The sequence below is a fragment of the Tympanuchus pallidicinctus genome, unplaced genomic scaffold, assembly GCF_026119805.1.
Source record: "Tympanuchus pallidicinctus isolate F22 unplaced genomic scaffold, pur_lepc_1.0 scaffold14, whole genome shotgun sequence".
NCBI lineage: Eukaryota > Metazoa > Chordata > Aves > Galliformes > Phasianidae > Tympanuchus > Tympanuchus pallidicinctus.
Window position 1 is genome coordinate 6288348 of NW_026294659.1, and position 20852 is coordinate 6309199.

At 39.9% G+C, this 20852-nt stretch overlaps 2 protein-coding genes across 7 annotated transcripts in view; one reads left to right on the forward strand and one right to left on the reverse strand.

Annotated features, from left to right (window-relative positions):
- GK (glycerol kinase) overlaps window positions 1-6379 on the forward strand; it is a 60711-nt gene extending 54332 nt beyond the window's left edge. The window contains exons 21-22 of one of the 2 annotated variants that reach the window (XR_008204388.1): window positions 1971-2090; window positions 2192-6379. The gene's annotated coding sequence lies outside the window, so the exon portion shown is untranslated. Of the gene's footprint in view, window positions 1-1970 lie in introns of both variants that reach the window. The other variant, XR_008204387.1, reaches the window with a different exon arrangement.
- Window positions 6380-11385: 5006 nt separating this feature from the next.
- TAB3 (TGF-beta activated kinase 1 (MAP3K7) binding protein 3) overlaps window positions 11386-20852 on the reverse strand; it is a 44016-nt gene continuing 34549 nt past the window's right edge. For 4 of the 5 annotated variants that reach the window (XM_052674176.1, XM_052674175.1, XM_052674173.1 and 1 more), the window contains 2 exons: window positions 20682-20765; window positions 11386-16036 (listed from right to left, as the gene is read on the reverse strand). In XM_052674176.1, the coding sequence (XP_052530136.1) occupies window positions 15888-16036; window positions 20682-20765 (233 nt within the window). In that variant the 3' untranslated portion in view covers window positions 11386-15887. Of the gene's footprint in view, window positions 16037-20681; window positions 20766-20852 lie in introns of those variants that run through there. The other variant, XR_008204386.1, reaches the window with a different exon arrangement.

The window sequence follows — 20852 nt, forward strand, 5'->3', positions numbered from 1 at the left end:
CATCTTGTGGGTTGTACCATGAATTTTTCCTTATAGGTAGCTTTTCTTTTTGAATTCACTAAATTAACTGCAGTTTAACAAAAACACAGTAATTATGAAAATTGGAAGGCAAAAAACAATACCAAAACATTATGTGCTGCAAGAAGTGCCCTGCACCATCCTCACTACAGATTAATTTCTACTGTTGTTGCTTACACAAGCTGTTGTGGCGATAAAGATGAATGTACATTAGGTTATAATTGCTCCCATATCCGCAGGAATCCTACTCTCAGCTTCTTCTCCTTGTTCTCCGGCTCCTGGAAGGTGAGGGCCATCATTCCCACATGTAATACATCTGCTTTGTAGGACATGGTTGAAATCCTTGAAGAGGGCCTTGTGATGAACCTGTTAGAAATTCTGTACTACCGCAAGGAGAGAACAAATGTAACGTGATCACTAAGAGGTACATATCAAAGCATTATCTGGGCTTTCATCAGCACTTCAGCCCACTCAGGGCTGAGAGGCAAAACTGAGTCATGCAGGGCTAATGCAATTAGCACACCTGTTGGCATTGATAAGCGTTGCACGTTTGGTCACCAAAATTTCATGAGGTTTCCAGCAATGCTGTGAAATTTATGGCCTATATCTCTTCCGACAGCATACATTGTGTCTTCATCTGACATGGACTTTCCATTTCTGATTTTTTCAGCTAGTGGAAAGCTAAAGATCATAGTCTACAGTCTACTAGATCAAGACAGAGGAGCCGCTCTCCTCTCACTATGAGACCAGCTTGCCTGCCATTTCGTAGAATCATAGAATGGTTTGGGTTGGAAGGCACCTTTAAGATCATCTGGTTCCAGCCACTTGCTATAAAAGGGACACTTCCCTCTGGACCAGGTTGCTCAAAGCCCCAGCCTGGGCTTGAATGCTTCCAGAGTAGGGGCATCCACACCCTCAGTGAGCAGCCTGTTCCGGTGTCTCACCATTCTCACAGTAAAGAATTTCTTCCTAATATCTGGTCTAAATCTACATCTTCCAGTTTAAAAGCTTTCTCTCATCCTGTCACTATGCGCCCTTATAAAAAGTCCCTCCCCAGCTTTCCTGTAGTCTCCCCTCAGGTACTGGAAGGCTGCTATGAGGTCCTCCAGAGACTCCTCTTCAGAGCCCCATTTCTCTCAGCCTGTCCTTGTAGGGGAGGTGCTCCAGCCCTCTGATCATCTTCATGCCCCTCCTCTTTTATTTATTTATTTATTAACATTTACAAAGCCTGAGTTAACCATGTAGAATAATTAGCTTGCAGAATGCAGTGCCTCTGAAGGAGAACAAAGCAGGATGTATTTCTGACAGGTCCTTTTTGTGTCTCCCGCATACAGCGGGTCTGGAGTGACAGAGAAGAGGCAGTGAAGAGTGCTCTTTCTTCAATATTGCTTAAAAATAAGAGGCAGGCAGATAACTACTTTTCATTTTTCCAGAAGAGATAACAAAACAGAAAGATAGCAGTTTCTAAACTGATTTCTCTCATTTTTCACAGTAAATCTATGTTTGAATTGAGCACAGAAAGAAATATCTTGCTTGAGGTGATTGTTCATACAGCAGAGCAATGGCAAGTAAACGAGTTTGGTATTATGCTGTTATTTCTCTGCTCTGACATGTTCAGGGGTAAACTAAACATCATTAGATGTAAACTAAGCCACATCCATAAGAAGTGCCTGAATTTAATATTTAGGTGACTAATAACACAAACTCAGCACCAGAAATTAACCAAATGCTCCCAGTATTTCCATCTCACTCTGCACCTCATTCACAGCCCAGCACTGAGTGCAATTGATCACAACGTTTCACTGCTACAGTCTTTGAAGAAGCAGCCTACAATAGCTGGAATATGAATTTGATCATAAGGTAGAATTCTTCATCTTATTAGAAGGTGGCTTGTTTTTCTGCTTGCAAAGGGAAAGAGGTGCTTTTGGGGTGAAATAATTGTTGTTTTACAGGAGGCTGCTAACACAGGCTACATGGATCCCATTCCTGTGCCTGCTGCTCTCCATTTTAAAAGAGGACCCAAAATGAGTAGCTCTGATGTAGACATCAGTTGTGCAGCTATGAAAGCTCAGGTGAGATAAATGATACCCTTAATGTAATAAAACAAGCATTGCCATCCCCCATTTCTTCATCTGCACGTCCCTTCCTTACCTGTTGCTTTTCATTTTTTCAGTCTTCCCACTGTTTCCATCCATAGGAAAGCAAAGCGCTTCCTGCAGAGACCAGCAGAGTCTCCTGCCTCTCAGTGATCTGGGGAACGCGTGCTCAGGTGGCCATTTCAGAAGTGACAGGACTTGGCAAACACTTTGCTTCTTCAGCAGTACTGTAGGCTGACCTTATGTGGACTCCCTACCAGCTGTGGGGGCAGTAACCTCAGATGCACCAAACAGCCAAAGCTGGTACAGTGCTGCAGCACCTGTCCAAACAGAGTTTTTCTGCCAGTTGTTCCTGGTTCTGTTCTGGTCCTCCTTTTACCTGTAAATGAGCCTTTATACATGAACCAATACATTCACAAACATAGGGCCATGGTTAGTGGGCACAGTGATGATGGATCAATGGTTAGACTAGAGGATTGTGGTGGTCTTTTCCAACATCAGTGATTCTGTAGATCCTGTGGAGACTAGAAGGTATGCACTGCACCTTCATCACCACTTTGCATGAGAATACATCTGAAATCCATTTTACCTCTTTGTAGAATGTTTATGTTGTCAATGCCTGAGAAACATAAACCCTAAACTATCAGAAAACTAATTTGGTTGCAGTCTGTACCCATTCAGGTAGGGGGAAAAAATGAAGAAACTACAGTCAAGGTGATGAAAGAGAGAGTCAAAATAAGGTATTTAAATTGCTATTTATTGCAAATTAATATTAAAAGCAGATCCAAAAATTCTGTTGTGTGCAGCAACAGTCAACTCTAATTCTTTCAGCTGATCTCTCCTTCCCTGTGTTTTTGTTTAGTAAGTAACCCGTCAGCTCTGATCAGGAGTGGGATTTGTTAGTGCTGAGGCAACAAACAGCCCCACAGCTAGCTGCCCTACGGGGAGAGGAGTGGCAAGCTGCCAGAGCCTAGCACTCTCTGGCCAGGCCTTTTCAGATAGTCCACACAGGGAGGGCTTAATGTTTCAATACTCATTTTACCTGCTTGAAGGTATTTGATGAAACAGAGGATCTTCACGTAGCAGATAAACTTACCCTAATCACAACTCAGTATAGCAATTGCAGTATGGATGAGTGACAGTAAAAACATGATTCCCATTACTGACCTTTATACACTCATTGTCAGGATGTCAGGCATCCTAATTGCCAGGAAGGAGCAAGTTGCTTGAAGCCAGGTCAAGCCTGTTGCTTTTTTCCAAGCTAATTTTGCAGATTGCTTGGCTTCTGCACTCAATGTAGGGCTGAACCACGTAGCCACTTGGCCCATGCTGGTCTGGCTGTCACATAAAGACATTCATGTTCTTCTGGTGAACTCAAGTGAGGTTATTCACAGCCCATGAATAACTCAACTGACAGAGATACTTGTCTACACAGAAAAAACAAGCCACCTTCCAGTCCCCATGGTGCTAAGTTCATCTTCCTTTACAACAGATGTGGTCGCTCCCCATGGTTTACACTTTACACAAGGAAAAGCACATTTTTCTTGCCCATATCCTGAAGATTCTCCATTGCAGAGGTTTGTTGGCCATTCACATAAACTTGACATAGTGCAGAGAAACACTTTAGAGGGCAGATAATTTGAGTTCTTCAGATAGATGACAAGATTAGGAAAACATGAGATAAAAACTCTTTTATCTGTCAAGCTGTGCATTTGGTCTTTGGCACAAAGATGGGGAACAGCCATGCAGTTCTACCACACAAAGCGAGAAAATTAGGAGGAAACAAACAACATAAATTAAAATAAATAAATGAATAGTAAATATTTAAAAAACAAAAACAAAAACATTTCTTCCATAATATAAGGAACATTCATAGAATGGTTTGGGTTGAAAAGGACCTCAAAGCCCACCTATCCCAACCCCTGCCATGGGCAGGGCTGCCCCCCACCAGCTCAGGCTGCCCAGGGCCCCATCCAACCTGGCCTTGAGCGCCTTCAGGGATGGGGCACCACAGCTTCTCTGGGCAGCTGTGCCAGCACAACACCGCCCACTAAGGAAAGAATTTCCTCCTTGTGTTTAATCCAAATCTACTATTTTTTAACTTAAAGTCATTACTGTTTGTTGCTACATTCTCTGAAGAGAGTCCCCCCCCAGCTTTCCTATAGGCTCCTTGCTCTTCTTTTTGAGAGGCGTGTTTTTATTAAGAAGTTAAGCACAAAGTCTCTACGTCAAAGAGAAAAATAAATCCATCAGGGAGATGTAACATTAGAAGTATGATGAGCTTTGAGGTTGCTGAATTCATACGTGAATCACAGACTTGGGCACGTTAACCATCTCTTGTGAAAGGTCCTATATCGGCCCTTTCTGACACCACCACAATGATGACTCCGGTCACTGAAGAAACTGAACCTCTACCTCTCTACTCCCAGAATTTGGGAAAACAATGAAAAGAGAGAATTTTAAATGCATTTGCATGAAGTGTTCAGCATGTTATTTGCTGTTATGACTGAAGAGTTAGGATTATGTTTTTCGTATGCCTTTAGATGTACATTTGTTGAAAACTTGTGTGTGTGTGTTTGTGTGTGCGTGTTGTCATATAAAACAGGAGACAATAAGTTATTTCCTTGGGGTAAGACACAGGTCCCTGGATAGAGAACTTCTTTCAAAGTGGTTTCTCTCACTGAACAAATTTGATGTCAGCAGAATTTGTGAGCCAGAGAAAGAGCAACACAGTTATCTTTCACTTCCAGCTTTAAGGAACAGCTTTGAAAACCACTGGGAAACATTTATATTCCCCACATTCACTGCTGCAATAAACCCAGTTTCATTTTCAAAGCCAGGCAACAGCATGTGGGAATTTCACACCCTTGGTGATTTTTATAGTTCATGAAAACATCTGTATTTCCTCCTTTGGTGGTTAGGTAATTTCTGTCACAACCAGAATACACTTAAATAGCTTAGCCATATTTAATGTAATGTTGTGCTATTACTCTGTGGTCAATGTTATCATTATGCCTCTTTCCCAAGTTTTATTTGCAGTGCCCTTCCTGAGGTACTGTATCTTCTGATGTGCATTTTCACTGCTTTGTTACCAGCAGCCCTCTGGGACTGCCAGACCCACAGCCTTGCAGAGAAGAGAAGCAGTGCTTTCATGCCCCAGATCTGCCCATGAAAGGCTCAGACACTCTGCAGCAGGAGGCCAGGACAGCTGCACATTTGCCTAGCACTTCAGTCAGTGTTTCTGCATCCTTTCTGATGGGTGCAGGCACCCTGGCTCTCAGGTCAAGAGACCTAGACAGGCTTCAGCAGCGGGCCCAGGGAAACCTCATGAGCAAATCTAAGTGTAGTCTTGCACCTAGATTGTGGCAAGCCCCACTATAAGTTGGGGGATGTAAAGATGGAGCACAGACCTGTCAAAAAGAACCTAAGAGTGCTGGTGGAAGGCATGCTGGACACGAACCAGCAGTGAGCCCTCACAGCCCAGAAAGCCAACTGTACTCTGAGCTGCGTCCAAAGAAGCATGGCCAGGAGGTAAGGGAGGTGATCCTGCCCCTCTACTCTGTACTAGTGAGGCATCACCTGGAGTATTGCATCCAGATGTGAGTCCTCAGTACAGGAGAGACATGAATCTGTTGGAGTGCATCCAGATGAGGGCCACAAAAATGATCCAAAGGATGGAACAACTCTTGTATGAGGACAGGCTGAAAGAACTGGGGCTGTTCAGCCTGGAGTAGGCTCTGGAGAGACCTGAGAGTCGCTATTCAGTGTTAAAAGAGGGCTATAAGAAGAAAGGGGACAGACTATTTATGAGGGTCTGCGGTGACAGGGCAAGGAAAAATGGTTTCAAACTAAAAGAAAAGAGATTGAGATTAGATATAAGGAAAAGGTTGTGTTTTTTATAATGGTAAGGGTGGTGAGGCACTGGCACAGGTTTCCCAAAGAGGTGGTAGAAGCCCTTACCCTGGAGACATTCAAGGCCAGGCTGGAGGGAGCTCCGGGCAGCCTGATGTAGCTGTAGGTGTCCCTGTTCACTGCAAGGGGACTTGGACCAGTAATCTTTAAGGGTCTCTTCCAACTCAAACAATTCTATACCATGATTCTCAATTCTTTATTGAAAACATGCAGCTGGTGTTTGAAACAACCTCACAAAAACAGAATTCCTACCAAGGATTTATTAGAAAAAAGTAATAGACACTGTAAAGAATCTTAAATGCCAGAAGTTTGCACCAAATTCTCACTGATTGAAGAATGGAATCTTTCAAACCGGAAAGCCACCTCACTAGCCACCTAAAAAGGTTACAGTAAAAAAAAAAAGCACAGTGATGCTGCTAAACTACTCTGCTTTTCTAAAGGATTTAATTGGGAGAGGGAACCACACGTGACCTAGATGAGAAGATAGATGCTCATCCAGATAGATGCTTATGCACAAAACTACAAGCTGCCTCAAGCGTTACCACTGATGGAATAACATCACAAGCATAACATTTCAATGGTGAAGAGTATTCTTCATGACAAATCCTGTATGCGTGCAGCTGTTAAGTGCTCAAATGCAGAGTTAGCAGATGAGGGCAACAAAAGTTCATAGTTAATCTAGCTGGACTGTTTCTCTTCCCCATCCACTTCAGTTACAGAAGTATTGCTCACAAGGTGATCATTTGCACTAAGAAGTGTTACAGACTTGAAAAAGTGGAAATTTGGAAGATTTTTGAAATCCAGAAAACAAGATCAGTCAAGGAACCATCAAATACCTGGGGAAACTGCTTCGTCAAAGGATATATTTCAGCTTGGAGTAGAACTAGAGGGCAGTGAGCCAGGAAAACATGATGGAACACTGCTATGAACATAGCATCATGTTTGGTAAGCTCATTATTGCTACAATTTAAAATAAAAAGGATCTTGTTATCAGTCTCTTGAAAAATCTGATGGTTGTCTGTTTTAATACTGTAATTAATGCATGAACAAATAAATGAGGACATTGTGCAGGCAGATTACACAGTATTCTATTTAATCAAATTGTGACAAGATCATTAGTTTGCTTTTTAAAATACACATTATTTTATGTATTTAATGTCAGTTCTACAAGATAAGCAAATTTTGTTTGGCAGCTAGTGTTGTACCTATGATGCCAATTCTTACTAGTAGCATTGATCTGAGCTCTTTACAAAGGCTACAGCACGGCCAGTCAGTCTGCTTCTCAAATAGTTTCACGTAAGTAATGGTAAAGCCTGAAGCAAGTTTCAAAAACATACTTATAAGGATTTGCCTTGTGGGTTTGTAACTTATTTTTCTTGATTGTTCTGTGTGGTACAACAGTGACCTGAGGTATCAGTAACTGCAAAGAGTATCAGTGTACACTTACAGAATCACAGAACGGCCAGGGTTGGAAGGGACCTCAAGGATCATGAATTCCCAACCCCCCTGCCACAGGCAGGGCCAGGGCCACCAACCTCCCCATTTAATATCAGACCAGGCTGCCCATGGCCCCATCCAACCTGGCCTTGAACACCTCCAGGGATGGGGCATCCACAGCCTCTCTGGGCAGCCTGTTCCAGCACCTCACCACTCTCTCTATAAAGAACTTCCCCCTGACATCCAACCTAAATCTTCCCTCCCTCAACTTCAAACCATTTCCCCTTGTCCTGCAGTTATCTACCCTTTCAAAGAGTTGATTCCCCTCCTGTTTGTAGGCTCCCTTTAGGTACTGAAAGCCTGCAATGAGGTCACCCCACAGCCTTCTTTTTTCCAGGCTGAATAAGCCCAGATCCCTCAGCCTGTCCTCATAGGGGAGGTGCTCCAGCCCCCTGATCATCTTTGTGGCTCTCCTCTGGACCCTCTCCAACAGCTCCCTGTCTTTCTTGTACTGGGGGCTCCAGACCTGGATACAGTATTGCAGATGGGGCCTCACAAGAGCAGAGTAGATGGGGACAATCATCTCCTTGTCCCTGCTGGCCACCACTCTTCTGATGGAGCCCAGGACACCATTTGCTTTCTGAGCTGCAAGCGCACACTGCTGGCTCATGTTCAGCTTTTCATCCATCAGGACCCCAGGTCCTTCTCTGCAGGGCTGCTCTCAAGGACCGCTCCTTCCAGTCTGTATGGATGCCTGGGATTCCTCTGGCCCAAGTGCAAAACCTTGCACTTTGCCGTGCTGAACCTCATCAGGTTCACCTGGGCCCACCTTTCCAGCCTGTTGAGGTAACTTATTACCAACGCCCAATAGCTTTGAGTTTTCAGTTTGTAAAAGTTCACGATCAGCAACAGAATCATGGTCATATTCCATTATTGGTCATAATAAAAAAGAAAAAAGGCAAGAACAAGAATATCCATTTGGTTTAAGAACAACTGGAGCAGCGACTAAACCAATCAGTAAGGCCTCCATACCCGTGGTGACAAAAGATGACCGATGCCTTTCACTGAACAGCTGCTCATCCTGATGAAAGCAAAGTCTATGCAGACATCTATTTAGAGGAAAGAACTCACAAATCATCATAAAGATACATCATACTTTGCTAACTCCAAAGCTATGCATCTGAGTGTTATCCCCTACATGCAGGATGGGTTAGAGGGCTACAAACCCATGGATCCAGACCTCAGGCAGAGTTGCTCTCATTAGCAGTGAGGCACTCTCCCAAGCACACTGTACATTTACATTACTGCCAAAGGTAACTTCAGCTTTGCTAAGAATGAATTGAATGGACTCATAATTAGAGAAGAAAATTTAAGGGGAGGTATATTCCCTAATATTCCCTAGTACCAGCAATTTGCAAGGCTGGTTCAGGACACTTCAGAACAAATCAGTAAATGAGGCCATGAAAGCTTATGATGAACATTCCCCAGGCTGTGATTTATGCCTTGACGGGGGGCAGCTTTGGCTGATCCAAGTCCTTGACTCCCAGGCAGCTCCAAAACTGTCCCTTCTTCAAAGGTGAGGAAGCAAAGCGTTTGTAGCTGAGAATTTGCTCTGTCAAACTGTGTTATTGTGCTCTTTCTTCTAGTTTGAACGGAGGTATTACTTCTGGAGTGACCTACATACATGGCTGCTCAATGCTTCCCAAAGGCACTGTGTATGTCATTTCAGCCAAATCGGCCACCAGCAGCTGCAGGGACTGCTATCCCACACCTTTGCAACTTAACAACAGAATTTGGTACTAATTGTTAACAGCATATTGGTAACAGCAATACATACACAAAGAAACACCCACCCACATCCCTCAACTTTTCTCAAAACACTTTTGAAAACCATTGAGCTTTCAGTCAAAAATCATGTGTCACATGTACTGCAAGTTTTAAACAGCTTTTGGCTTTGTTTCTAAAAGCAGTAATGTATTTACTTCTGTTTTTAAAAGCAAACCTATCAAGGTAGACTTTGCTGACATCAACAAAGTCATTATGGTGTGAAAATAAGGGATAATTAAACTGTCAAAATCTTCAAAGCTGAATTTGAGAAATTACGAAGTATCTCAAATGTTTTAAGTTGCAAAATAAATTATCTGGAAATAAATTGTCTACAGAGTGTTTTGACGAACAACTACTGTTTCCAAGGAAGAATACTGTGTAAAATAAATGGCACTTCTGCAAGAGCATTTTTTACTATCAATCTAAAAATTAGCATAGCCCCTTCTCAAACAACTTCACAGGGTTTCTACAAAGTTTTAGCCAACCCATTTCATGTATTTTCATTTGAGACCAGTAGTATGGATCCAAGTTGAGGGAGGGAAGATTTAGGTTGGATGTTAGGGGGAAGTTCTTCACAAGGAGAGTAGTTAGGCCCTGGAACGGGCTGCCCAGGGAGGTTGTGGATGCCCCGTCCTTGGACGTGTTCAAGGCCAGGTTGGACGGGGTCCTGGGCAACCTGATCTGCATGTGTACGTTTGGTGGCCCTGCTAGGCAGGGGGGTTGGAACTACGTGATCCTTGAGGTCCCTTCCAACCCGGGTGATTCTGTGATAGTTAGATGAAATTGTTCATCCAAGCTTCCTCCTTCTAAACAGTGTACTGACAACCACAGTGTGCAAATTACACAGAATCACAGAATGGCCAGGGTTGGAAGGGACCTCAAGGATCATGAATCTCCAACCCCCCTGCCACAGGCAGGGCCACCAACCTCCATGTAGAAAGCAAGAAAAAGCAGTACTTACCCAGCACTATGGATCACCTTGACAAGTTAGAAGAACTGGAATGTAATTCCTGGAAGATGTACCACGTAACATTAGAAATTGTCTCTCGAAACTTCACAGGTCAAAACCCAGCAATGTTTATGAATAACACAAACAGCTTTATGTAAAGATATAGATACTCCAGAGGAAAAAATAAATTAGCTGTCACAGTCTGTTGTTAGGTGTTGTTGTTAGATGTATGCCTTTCAGTTTGGACTTCTCTCTGTTAATACACCATACTTTAAAAGGAACCTTAACATTTTAAAGCCTACTTCCAAATAAATAATAAAAAACAGAATCTTTCAATTGCAGCAATTTCTAAAATGAAAGAATTGAATGCTTGATTCAAATACAAACCTAACCTGGAATTTATACAGAATTCAGTTTAGCAGAAGGAATGCACAACTACATTCTTACACACTTGTTGACAAAAAATTACATGTAAAAGTGATTTTGTTAGATCAGAATGTGTTTTATGACTGAAATCGTAATGTGAATAAAAATACAGCTGTAATACAGCTATAGAGCTTTCAAGCTTTATGGTACAGTGAACTATTGCCATCAAGGTTATTAAGAGTATATACTAATAAATTGGTATGCAGACAATTCTTTTTTATGCTACTCAACTTCTCTGCTCTGCCACAAAGCCTCTGTCTTAGAGACTGTAGCTGAAGACAGACTTTTGTTACCATATACTCAGTACTGCCAAGGATGAGCCAGAATGCCTGTAATCAAAACTGCAAACAAAAGCTGCTGTAGGTGTACAAAGCTATTCTCCAATAACAATGTTCCATTCAGAAATAAGAAAAAAGTTACCAACACAGAACATGCTGAGCCCTGTTTCTACACCATTAACTGCACAGAATACTCACCATCTCAGTGGGACGCCTGCTAGGACAACCTGATATTCAGAGAAACAAGATTTGAATCTCAGTTCAGTATTCAGCCATTGCCTCATGAAAATCACGTTGACCACAAGAAGAAAATCCCCACCCTCTGAAAGAAATTTGCCACAGCTGCGGGATCAAGCAGAAGACTAGAGACAATTTGATGATGAAAGCAAAAAGGCTGTATTTTTAAATCTTCCCTATTATATACGAGAACAAATGCAGGATGTGATGTTTGCTTAGTTTTATTAATTTATTTTGCAGGAATCTGCAACTCGGAGTATGCACTTTCTGGAGGTACCATGCATGCATAGCCTCTGAATGCCTTTATACAATTTCATCTCTTAGTAATAAGTTCATTCACAGCATACACAAATCTAGAATGTAGACACCATATATACAGGATTAAACAAGATTGTGTCTTCTTGTTTTAATGAAAAAAATTTAACAGGGTTTCACACAGCAGGAAATATGGATTAGATACACTGGTGCCACCATAAATAAATAAATTCCAAGAACACAATTTTTTAAAATCGTTTCAAATGTACTGAAAGTCCAGGATTATAATATTGCATTAACTCCACCGACTTATGATTATTCAAATCCAAGAAAATAGTCGCATTAATATTGATGGACATAAACAGCAATGAAAGCCCGAAACTGAAGAATCTGGCAAAATTCAGTCATGGCCAGCTTCAAATAACGCTGACATTTTGAAACAAAACAAATGCAGCAGCACATAGAAACAGTACTGACTATGAGATGTGTAGTTGTGCACGTCTTCTTTCTTCACGGGATGGAGAGTCGCTGTGGTATAGAGCACATAAGTTCCATTGTGCCAAAGAAGCTGATGAATTGCTTATGTCCAACGGTCCACTTCTTGTAAGGATAGTCATTTTCACATTCTAGGGTGTATCACTGAATTTTAAACAGGAACTATCATCCCGATGACAATATTCTCACATTTTTTTTTTTAAAAAAAAAAAAACATTCGTTTTTGTTTTCATTTTTTCTTGTCTCCATTTCAACTCAAGTATTTTTATTTCAGTTTCAAAGGGTTTTTACAATCGATTTAAAATGTACAAGTATTTGGAAATTGAAATGAGAGATGTATAACTGGGAGAGAGAAGGTAACCGAAGGGGTATTTTTAAAAATGTGACTTAGTAGCATAACATAGTACTGAGACCAGCTCTTTTAAGAATTATTACACCTTTTCACCACACCTCCCAGGTTTCAAGAGGAACACACACATACCACAGACACACAGATACACAGTTCAATCTGATCTAAGACTACATTTTACAAAGTACTTCCTTTTGCTTGACTTCCCACCCCTTTCCTCTTCAGCCAAACAAGACTAATAATTACATCAAATTAAAAGTAGACTGAAAGTTCAGAATTCTTTTTTGTTTTTGGTTTACTATACTCTGAATCATTTTCCACAAGCCCCACTCTAAATAAACTTTTAAGGAACTACAGTAGTATTCTATACTTATAGGGATTTCATCTTAATAGCACAGTAAATATAAAATTAGCTTTATAAAATTTCAGTGAACAATGAAATCACTTTGAATATTCAAATGTCCCAGTCAGTTACAAACTCTATCAATCTAGTAACATGTTTGAGGGAGAACTCTGTCATTAAGGAAAACAAAGAAAAAACAAGTAGTGCATTAACACAATGGCATCAGCATCCCACCATTCACACACACACACAGAAGTTTTATACAATACAGTGCATTTTTATATGCCAGCCGACATCAGGGTTTTATGTGCATTCAATAAATATTACACAAACCAACCTTCTTTTTTTTGGCATAATCTACAATTCATTTCGGGTGTGAAATCACCTGCATCACCTGCTTTCAGAAGGAAAATGAGTCATCATTCAAAATACAATTTACATTCTAAGAAATCAAAAATATTTAAGCACCATGAAAAGTTTTCACTATTAACGTCCCTGCAAGGGCATTTACAAGTAAAGGAAAACAATGGAGGGGTTTGTTTCGTTTTCTTTTCTTTCTTTTTTTTTTTTTTGTACAAACAACAAATGAGAGAAGTAAATGACTGGAATAAAACTGTTGGTACAATGGAATTCACTTGCATTTTAATGGCACTCACTCAGTCCTCCAGAAAGTATCTTGGTGTCAAAGCAGCCTTCCTTTCCTTCTGGTGCAGCTATGGCTAAGACTTAAGACGTCTCTGTTAACACCAGACACTGTGCACTTATAGTTATTTCAGTTCAGGGAATTACTGGACTGCATGCATTTTTATTTTTAACCAAAAGTAGCATCTACTCTGTCTGAAAATGACAACCATAATGATGCACAACACCTACTCTCATTTGCTGACTGCCATTTTAATTGCTCTCATTTTGTATTCCAGCAAACAAATGCTTCTAGAATTTCAACAGAAGTACAAATGAATAGAAAACTGAAGTAATACAAAGGCAAAGGCATCATGATAGAAAAGTCATGAAGTTACTGGTATTGTTCTGAGTAATTCATTATACAGTCAGTAACAGCAGTGGTATTGCTTATCCTAGATATAATGCTTCTGCTCATCTGTTTTCTCGTTATCAGTACTGTCAACACGTCCACTTACATGAACACAATTAATAGTTGTTTTCTAACTTTATTTGGACATTGATTCCCCCTCACGTGATGAGCTCCTCATGTAGCATAAAAGAGAAGAAGGGAGCAGAGACGAAACTATCTCTGATGCCTTTGACTTTGTGTTGCTCATCAGCAGTGCACACTGATTGCTGGAGTTCTTTTAGCTTATTTAAAATTATGCTGAAGATTCAATTAGTGCAAGAACATACTGAAAAATGCCAAATACTGGTTCCTCATGTAAGGTCACAGTTTATTTTTTTACCATCATCTTTATAAACTGCGGGGAGAGAAGACACCAAATTGAGCAAGTAGAGATAAATTTTCCTCCACTCGCCTGTTACAAGTGCTGCCTGCTTTTAAATGAGGATTCAGACATGATTGTTCTACCACAGTTTAAAATGTTATCACACATCAAATTAATTGTGGTAATTAATCACATGGATAGGATTGCCATGAAGAATTTACAGTTAAATAATTTGAATCCCTCCTGGTGAGGTTCAGCTAGCATGTTTTGCCTCACAGTTGTGAAGTCAATTACCAGAACTCTGTTGACATGCTTGGTTTCATCTCTGATTCTTGAAGAAGTTACACCATAAAAACTCCAATGCACTCTTCTGGCTTCTGAATGGTACACAAAACATCCTATTTAGTCGCAGTTTTGAAACACAATCAATTCAGCTGCCCAAAACCAAGTTCAATTCCAAAAATAATGAGTGCTTTATTACAGCAATCTGAAGCATTCAGACAAATTGAAGATCACCTTTATAATACAGTAGATCGTATGCATGAAAGTACCAGTATGATTTTCAGCTGCAAGTCTTGTGTGATTCAACCTACGGCAAGTATTTCCTGACCAAGATAAAAAGAATGCAGTGTGTAATTTTTTTTTTCCAAGATCCGCCATCTGCTACTTTATACAGGTTGGTTTATTAACAATGTGCAAATAAACCTGAACTGAAAAGCTAATTGATTAATTAATTTTTCAGCTAACTTTGAACTGGGACAGAAGGTACCTTCTGTGCTGTAAACATCATGAATTCTTCATAGATTGGAAGCTGAAAAAGCCTAAGAAACTGGGTACAAACACTTCTCATACATCATCATGGCTGAGCTCAAGTCATTGAAACCAAATCTGGAGTAGTCTGTGTTTGGCATGTCACTGTGCTGCTACAGCACAGTCTTACAAAATTGTTGTATATAAAAGCATACTTTTCGCTTTTAAACACAATGGTCTAATGAAAGCATGCAGTAGCATTTTCATTCATAATATGGTAGAATTCATTCTTTGTTTATTACCAGTGTTGACACAGCCAGGTGAGCACTGTACAAGCAAAAGGGATTGTAAAAAATTACCTCTGATTAGAACTCTCTGTAACACTCACACAGTATCTCGTTTAGTCACCTTAGGTCACTATTTCAAACAGTAATTTTTTGTAGACATAAATTACCCTGAAAGCAGCAGCAATTACAAAAAAAAAAAAAAAAAAAACAACAAAAAAAACACAACAAGGAGAGGGGTATTTTTATGTCTTTTTTTTTTTACCCTTCTCTTTCTATACATTGAAAAATTTATGTTTGCATTTACCTGTCTTCTTTTTCATTAGCTTACAATCTAGAAGCACAGGGAGCCTTTGTTTTCCAGCTAGCTGTAAAGCCAGGTTAAATTAACTCTGGCTCTTCAGTTTTTTGTGATCAGTGTAACATTTCACACCATTACTAGGAGTCCTATAACTTGATTTTTTTTTTTAATTATTATTATTATTATTTATTTTTTTTTAAGAGCTACTAAGCAGTAACTGCAACCACAGGACTAAACACCAGTAGTTATTTGCTTTCCTGCATACATTCCTCCTGAAATTAATCCTTTTACATTTTCAGGTTTTGTTTTCTGCTTTGCTCACTGTAATAGGATAAGAAAGAATTTCACCTTTATTTCTTTCTTAGTGTGTCACAAAGCAGAAACATCTTAACACATTTCCCCCACTCCTTTGCACTATGAAGATTGGAGACTAGCAAAGGCTGGGCAAATGGACTGAAAGGTTCCCCATGTTTCCTTCTCCTACAGCTGTTGGCTTGAGAGCCTGTTTTCAACCCAATGAAGCCCCTTCTTGATTTTCAAGTGTATCGTGGCATTTCACACTGCTCACAGCGATTTAGAGCTGGGTGATTTAGAAAGGTGCAGCTATCACAATTCCATGGAGCTCCTTCAAAGTCTTCATCTCTTGGCTGAGTCCGTGCAGTCTGTTTGGAATTGTTTGGATGTTCTAAAAAAAGAAAAAAAGAAAAAAAAAAGGGAAAATTATTTTTTCTTATTTTAGAAGAGAAGGAGGATGGGTAATTTTTCTACATAGACAACACTATTTTTTTTTCATACAGCACATCTAAAATAATCAAATTTCACAAACTGGTTTAAGTATTTTACTTCTGTAAAGAGTGACTTTAACCATACTAAATTAAAAACAAAAACAAGTCATTTCTGTTAGGCCCCAGATACTGCTGAAGCTTTAATAGCTGAAAACATAATAGACTAAATTTCTTACTCCAATATCATCCTGTTAAGAATGACCCGATATCTATATAAATCTCCTACCACGCTTTAAATTCCAATAATCTTACTTTTATCCAAAGTGAAAGATGACTTTAAAATCAGTTCCTTCAAATAGCTTGACAAACAATATGCTTTCTATGTATTTTCTAGCCTTTATCCAGGAGGAAGAATCACAGAATCGTGGGGGTTAGAAGGGACCTCAAGAGAGCATTGAGTCCAACTCGCCTGATAAAATGACAGGCCTACATCAAAACAGGGTGATTGCTCTTTATTCACAGAATCACAGAGCAGTTGAGTCTGGAAGGGAACTCTAGACATCATCTGGTCCAACCCTGTGCTCAAGAACAGACATCTAGAACAGGTTGCTCAAGACCATGTCCAGGCAGCTTCTGAAGATTTTTGAGGAAGGAGACTCCACAGCCCCCCTCTGCGCAATCTATGCCAGTATTCAGTCACAGTGACAAACTGTTTCCTAATGTTTAGATGGAACACTGCCTCTTGCCTTGGCACCATTAAGCCTAGCTCCGCTTTCTTTGCACTCTCCTTTCAGGTATTTATACACACTGAGATTCTCCTGAGCCTCCTCCGTGCTGAACAAACTCAGCTGTGTCTACCTCTCCTTGCAGGACAGGTGCTCCAGTCCTTTGATAATATTCAGTCTTATATTGCACTCCTAGTATTTTTAAGTTTCTCTTCTACTGGGGAGTCTAGAACTGGTCCCAGCAACTCCAGGTACAACTTCATTAATGCTGAGTAGAGGCGAAGGATCATCTGCCTTGACTTGCTGGTAAAACTTTGTCTAATACAGCCAAGAGTACTGTTAGCTTTCTTAGAGCCATGGGCACATTGCTGGAACTGATCACCACCCTCTTGCCCTGGCCCTTTAGCTAGTTTTCAATCTACTTCACTATTTCCTTAGCCAGCCCATACTTCATCAGCTACTCTATTTTGAGTATGTTATGGGGGGCATTGCCAAAGGCCTTATTAAATCCAGGAAGACAATATTCACTGCTCTCACATCACCTATCAGGCTAGTCATGGTATTACAGAAGCTTATCAGACTGGACAGGCATCACTCCCCCTTAGTAAATCCACGCTAACTTACTTTCTGATTATTTTCTTGTCTTTCAAGAGCCTGAAAAGGGTCTCCAAGATGAGATTTTCCATCACCTCCTCAAGAATTGAGGCCTGTAGTTCCCTGGGTCTTCCTTCTTTTCCCTCACAAAGACAGGAATGACATTTGTCTTCCCCCACTTGTTAGGCACTTTTACAAGTTGCCACGATCCACCAAAGATCATACAGAGCAGCCTCACAATCAAATAAACTGGTGAATTTTATCACTTATGAATGTTTAGCATGCTTAAGTACTCTGTGACCTGGCCCATTCCATCAACAGTACATGCTTCATTGCTCCAGCCTTTCCTCCCGGTCTCTGCAGCCTGGCATTCTTGAATGTTGGTCTTGCTGGTAAAGACAGAGCACATTCAGTACCTCAGCATTTTCCCTATCTTCTCTAATCAGTTCTCTTGTTTCATTCAGGAGAGTCCATATTTCCCACAGTCTTCCTTCTGTCACTGATGTAGACTCTTCCAAGGCCAGATTGGATGGGACCTTGAGCAATCTGGTCTAGTGCAAGAAGCCCCTGGCCATGACATAGGTTTGGAGCTAGACAATATTTAAGTTCCCTTCCAATCAAAAGCATTCATTCTATCAAGTACATGCAGAAGCCCTTCTTGTTGCCCTTGGCATCCCTGGTCAAATTCAATTCCATCTGGGCTTTAGCTTCACTAACTTCATCCCTAGAGGCTCTGACAGTGTCTCTATTCCTCCATGGTTACCAGTCCTTGCTTCCATCCTCTGAATGAAAACATTCTGTGTGTGAGTTTGGCTAGCTCCTTGCTCACTCACGCAGGCCTCCAGGCAATGTTGCTTGAATTCCTCTTTATTGGAAAGCATCGCTCATGAATTTGGGAGAGGTGATAATTGAATGTTAAACTAGGTTTCTTGGACTCCAAGGCCTTATCCCACAGGATTCCACCAAGTAGGTCCTTGAAAAGGCCAAATGGCTCTCTTACAGCTTTCCAGCAGCCATGTGCATGTACTAAGCAGTACTTAAATCTGTTTTCATTCATAAACATCAGTACATATTAATACATGTATGATTATGCATTGGATTTTAACCCATGGAAGGAACCAAGATGTACCCTACCAACTCTCCAAGACCTCAGGATATCTCAGGTGAAAAAATGACCAAACTTTCTAAGATGGGAAAACCCAACATTTTACAAAACATTAATCTAACAACATTAGAATTACTTAGAAGGTAAAGGTTAAGATATCCATCTGCTAAAAACAAATCAACAGATTTAAAACAAACAAAATCAACTTATGTTGCTAAAAAAAAAAACCAAACAGCGATTTGTGGTTCAAAACACAAACAGTGATCAATATGTTCTGCTCAGAAATCTAACAGATGGTTGACAATAATGTTGGTGCAAATAACACCTAAGTTTGTTTTCAAAGACATACTTAAAGAGGAAAGAAGAAAAAAAGAAAAAGTATCTTCCTTGCTTAAATATCCAGTCCAGATGCAGTATAATCACATTAGCAGTGTGGCCTAAACAGATTCTTGCTAAGCAAGCAAGTTGCGCAGGCACAAGCCTTCATTCTTGTTAACTAGCCACCCTGAAGCACAGAGTAGAACCTTGTATATCTATACCTTAATAACTGAGTATTAAGGAAATGCATTTTTCTAGGAGAGAAATGAACTTGGCAGATCTACGTTAAATGCTGAGCTCAAAATACAAAATACTGACCCTAACACACATCTCTGTCATGTTGACAGACAAAACCTTGAAGCTAGTCTTAAGTCATACAAATATCACATAATGCTGTTTCTAGTTGTCAGTAAAATCATGCATTTCGTGCAAATCCTGCACATTATTTTGCTTAGAATAAATTAAATAGACTAGTGTAATTAAGAGGATCTTGCTAAACATCAATAAGTACCTTAAATCAATCACATGGTTACTGCAATTTAACATGAATTCAAGTAGCTGCTTTTGTGCCACTGCTCACCTAATGCTCCACCTGTCTTTATTGTGCACTAGCACTTGTACAGGGACCATATCCCAATTTTTTATTATTTTTTTTTTAAGCAGATATACAGGTGAGCAGTAGTTCTAGGCCTATCTTTTAAATTTCCACAGGCATTTTAAAACATGAAAGGGAAAAATATTTGGTTTGGAAGATACAGGGAAAGGAGTGCTTACTTGCAACTAGATTATTTACTGTTATCATTATTATCAAAAATAAAATTTGGATTTTCAAGCACAGTACATAACTACTGTATCAGAAAAGTTTTTCCACTAGTAATTTTAGTACACACTACTCGCATTAGGAGAAGACTGTATTATAAGCTCATCACACAACATTTTCAGAGAAAAGAGCACACAGCACAGCATCCTGGATAAGCTGTTTTGGCGGTAATATAAGGCATATAAAAACATTTGCTAACACTTGAAATTAATTCTTTCAACAGATTTCAAGAACTAATTTAGAAAAAAACAAAAGCAGACAAACGCTGAGCAAAATATAACTGGAACAAAAGGTAGGATTCTGCTCCAAAACCATCTCTGCAGACACTCACGTCCAGAGTGCTACTGAGCTATGCAGCCACTAGGTGTCTACTTAGTGTGAGTTGAATCACTGATGTACTGATTGAATCTCCACAAAACTAAGACTAAATATGTAGCTCCTGTGTGCAGATAAAACTCAAGTCCTAAGCTAGATAGAAATTCTATATGCTATTCAAACAGTACAGAAAATTTCTGAGACCTATAATGAACCTGTGTAAGTGGGACACTGCAGACCCATGTACAAAAACTTACTTCATCACAGTCCTTAAATTATGTGAAGCTCTTTGCTGCACTAAAAAGCACAAACTTCAGGGCTACTACTGTGAAACTCATTCTAAACATGAAGTTAAAGCATAGCCAGGAAAGTTAAATAAAAGTAAAAATGCAAATTTTAAGATGTTAAAATATTAAATCCTACAGCATGTATTAGAAGACAGCTAGAAAGAACTCCTCATGTAGAAGTTTTAATCTAAAAAGTATTAAAAAAATGTAATTAGGAAGCCCTGGCTAAAGCTTTAGGAGTTTGTATACTTACAGTGTCTTTTCTAATAGTGAATATCAGTCTTCACAAACACAGTAACAGAACTCACAATGGAAACAACCTGCCTGATGACTGCAGTTATATAAACAAGGTATGGTTTGTTTTATACAAAGAAGAAAAATTAAAACACGTTTCTCAATGCAGATAGGGCAAGTTGATGTTTGTTGTTTTTTTTTGCCTACCCTTTTTATATGGCTTTGGTGGCACAACAGGACCAGGCTCTATGTTATCATAGAAGTTACACGTGGCTTTCGGATCAAAGTTGCCTGTCAGAAAAGATAAGTATGAAAGCATAAGGTAAATGTCACTTACACGCCTAACCAGTGACATGAATATCTAGAGTCTTCAGATTT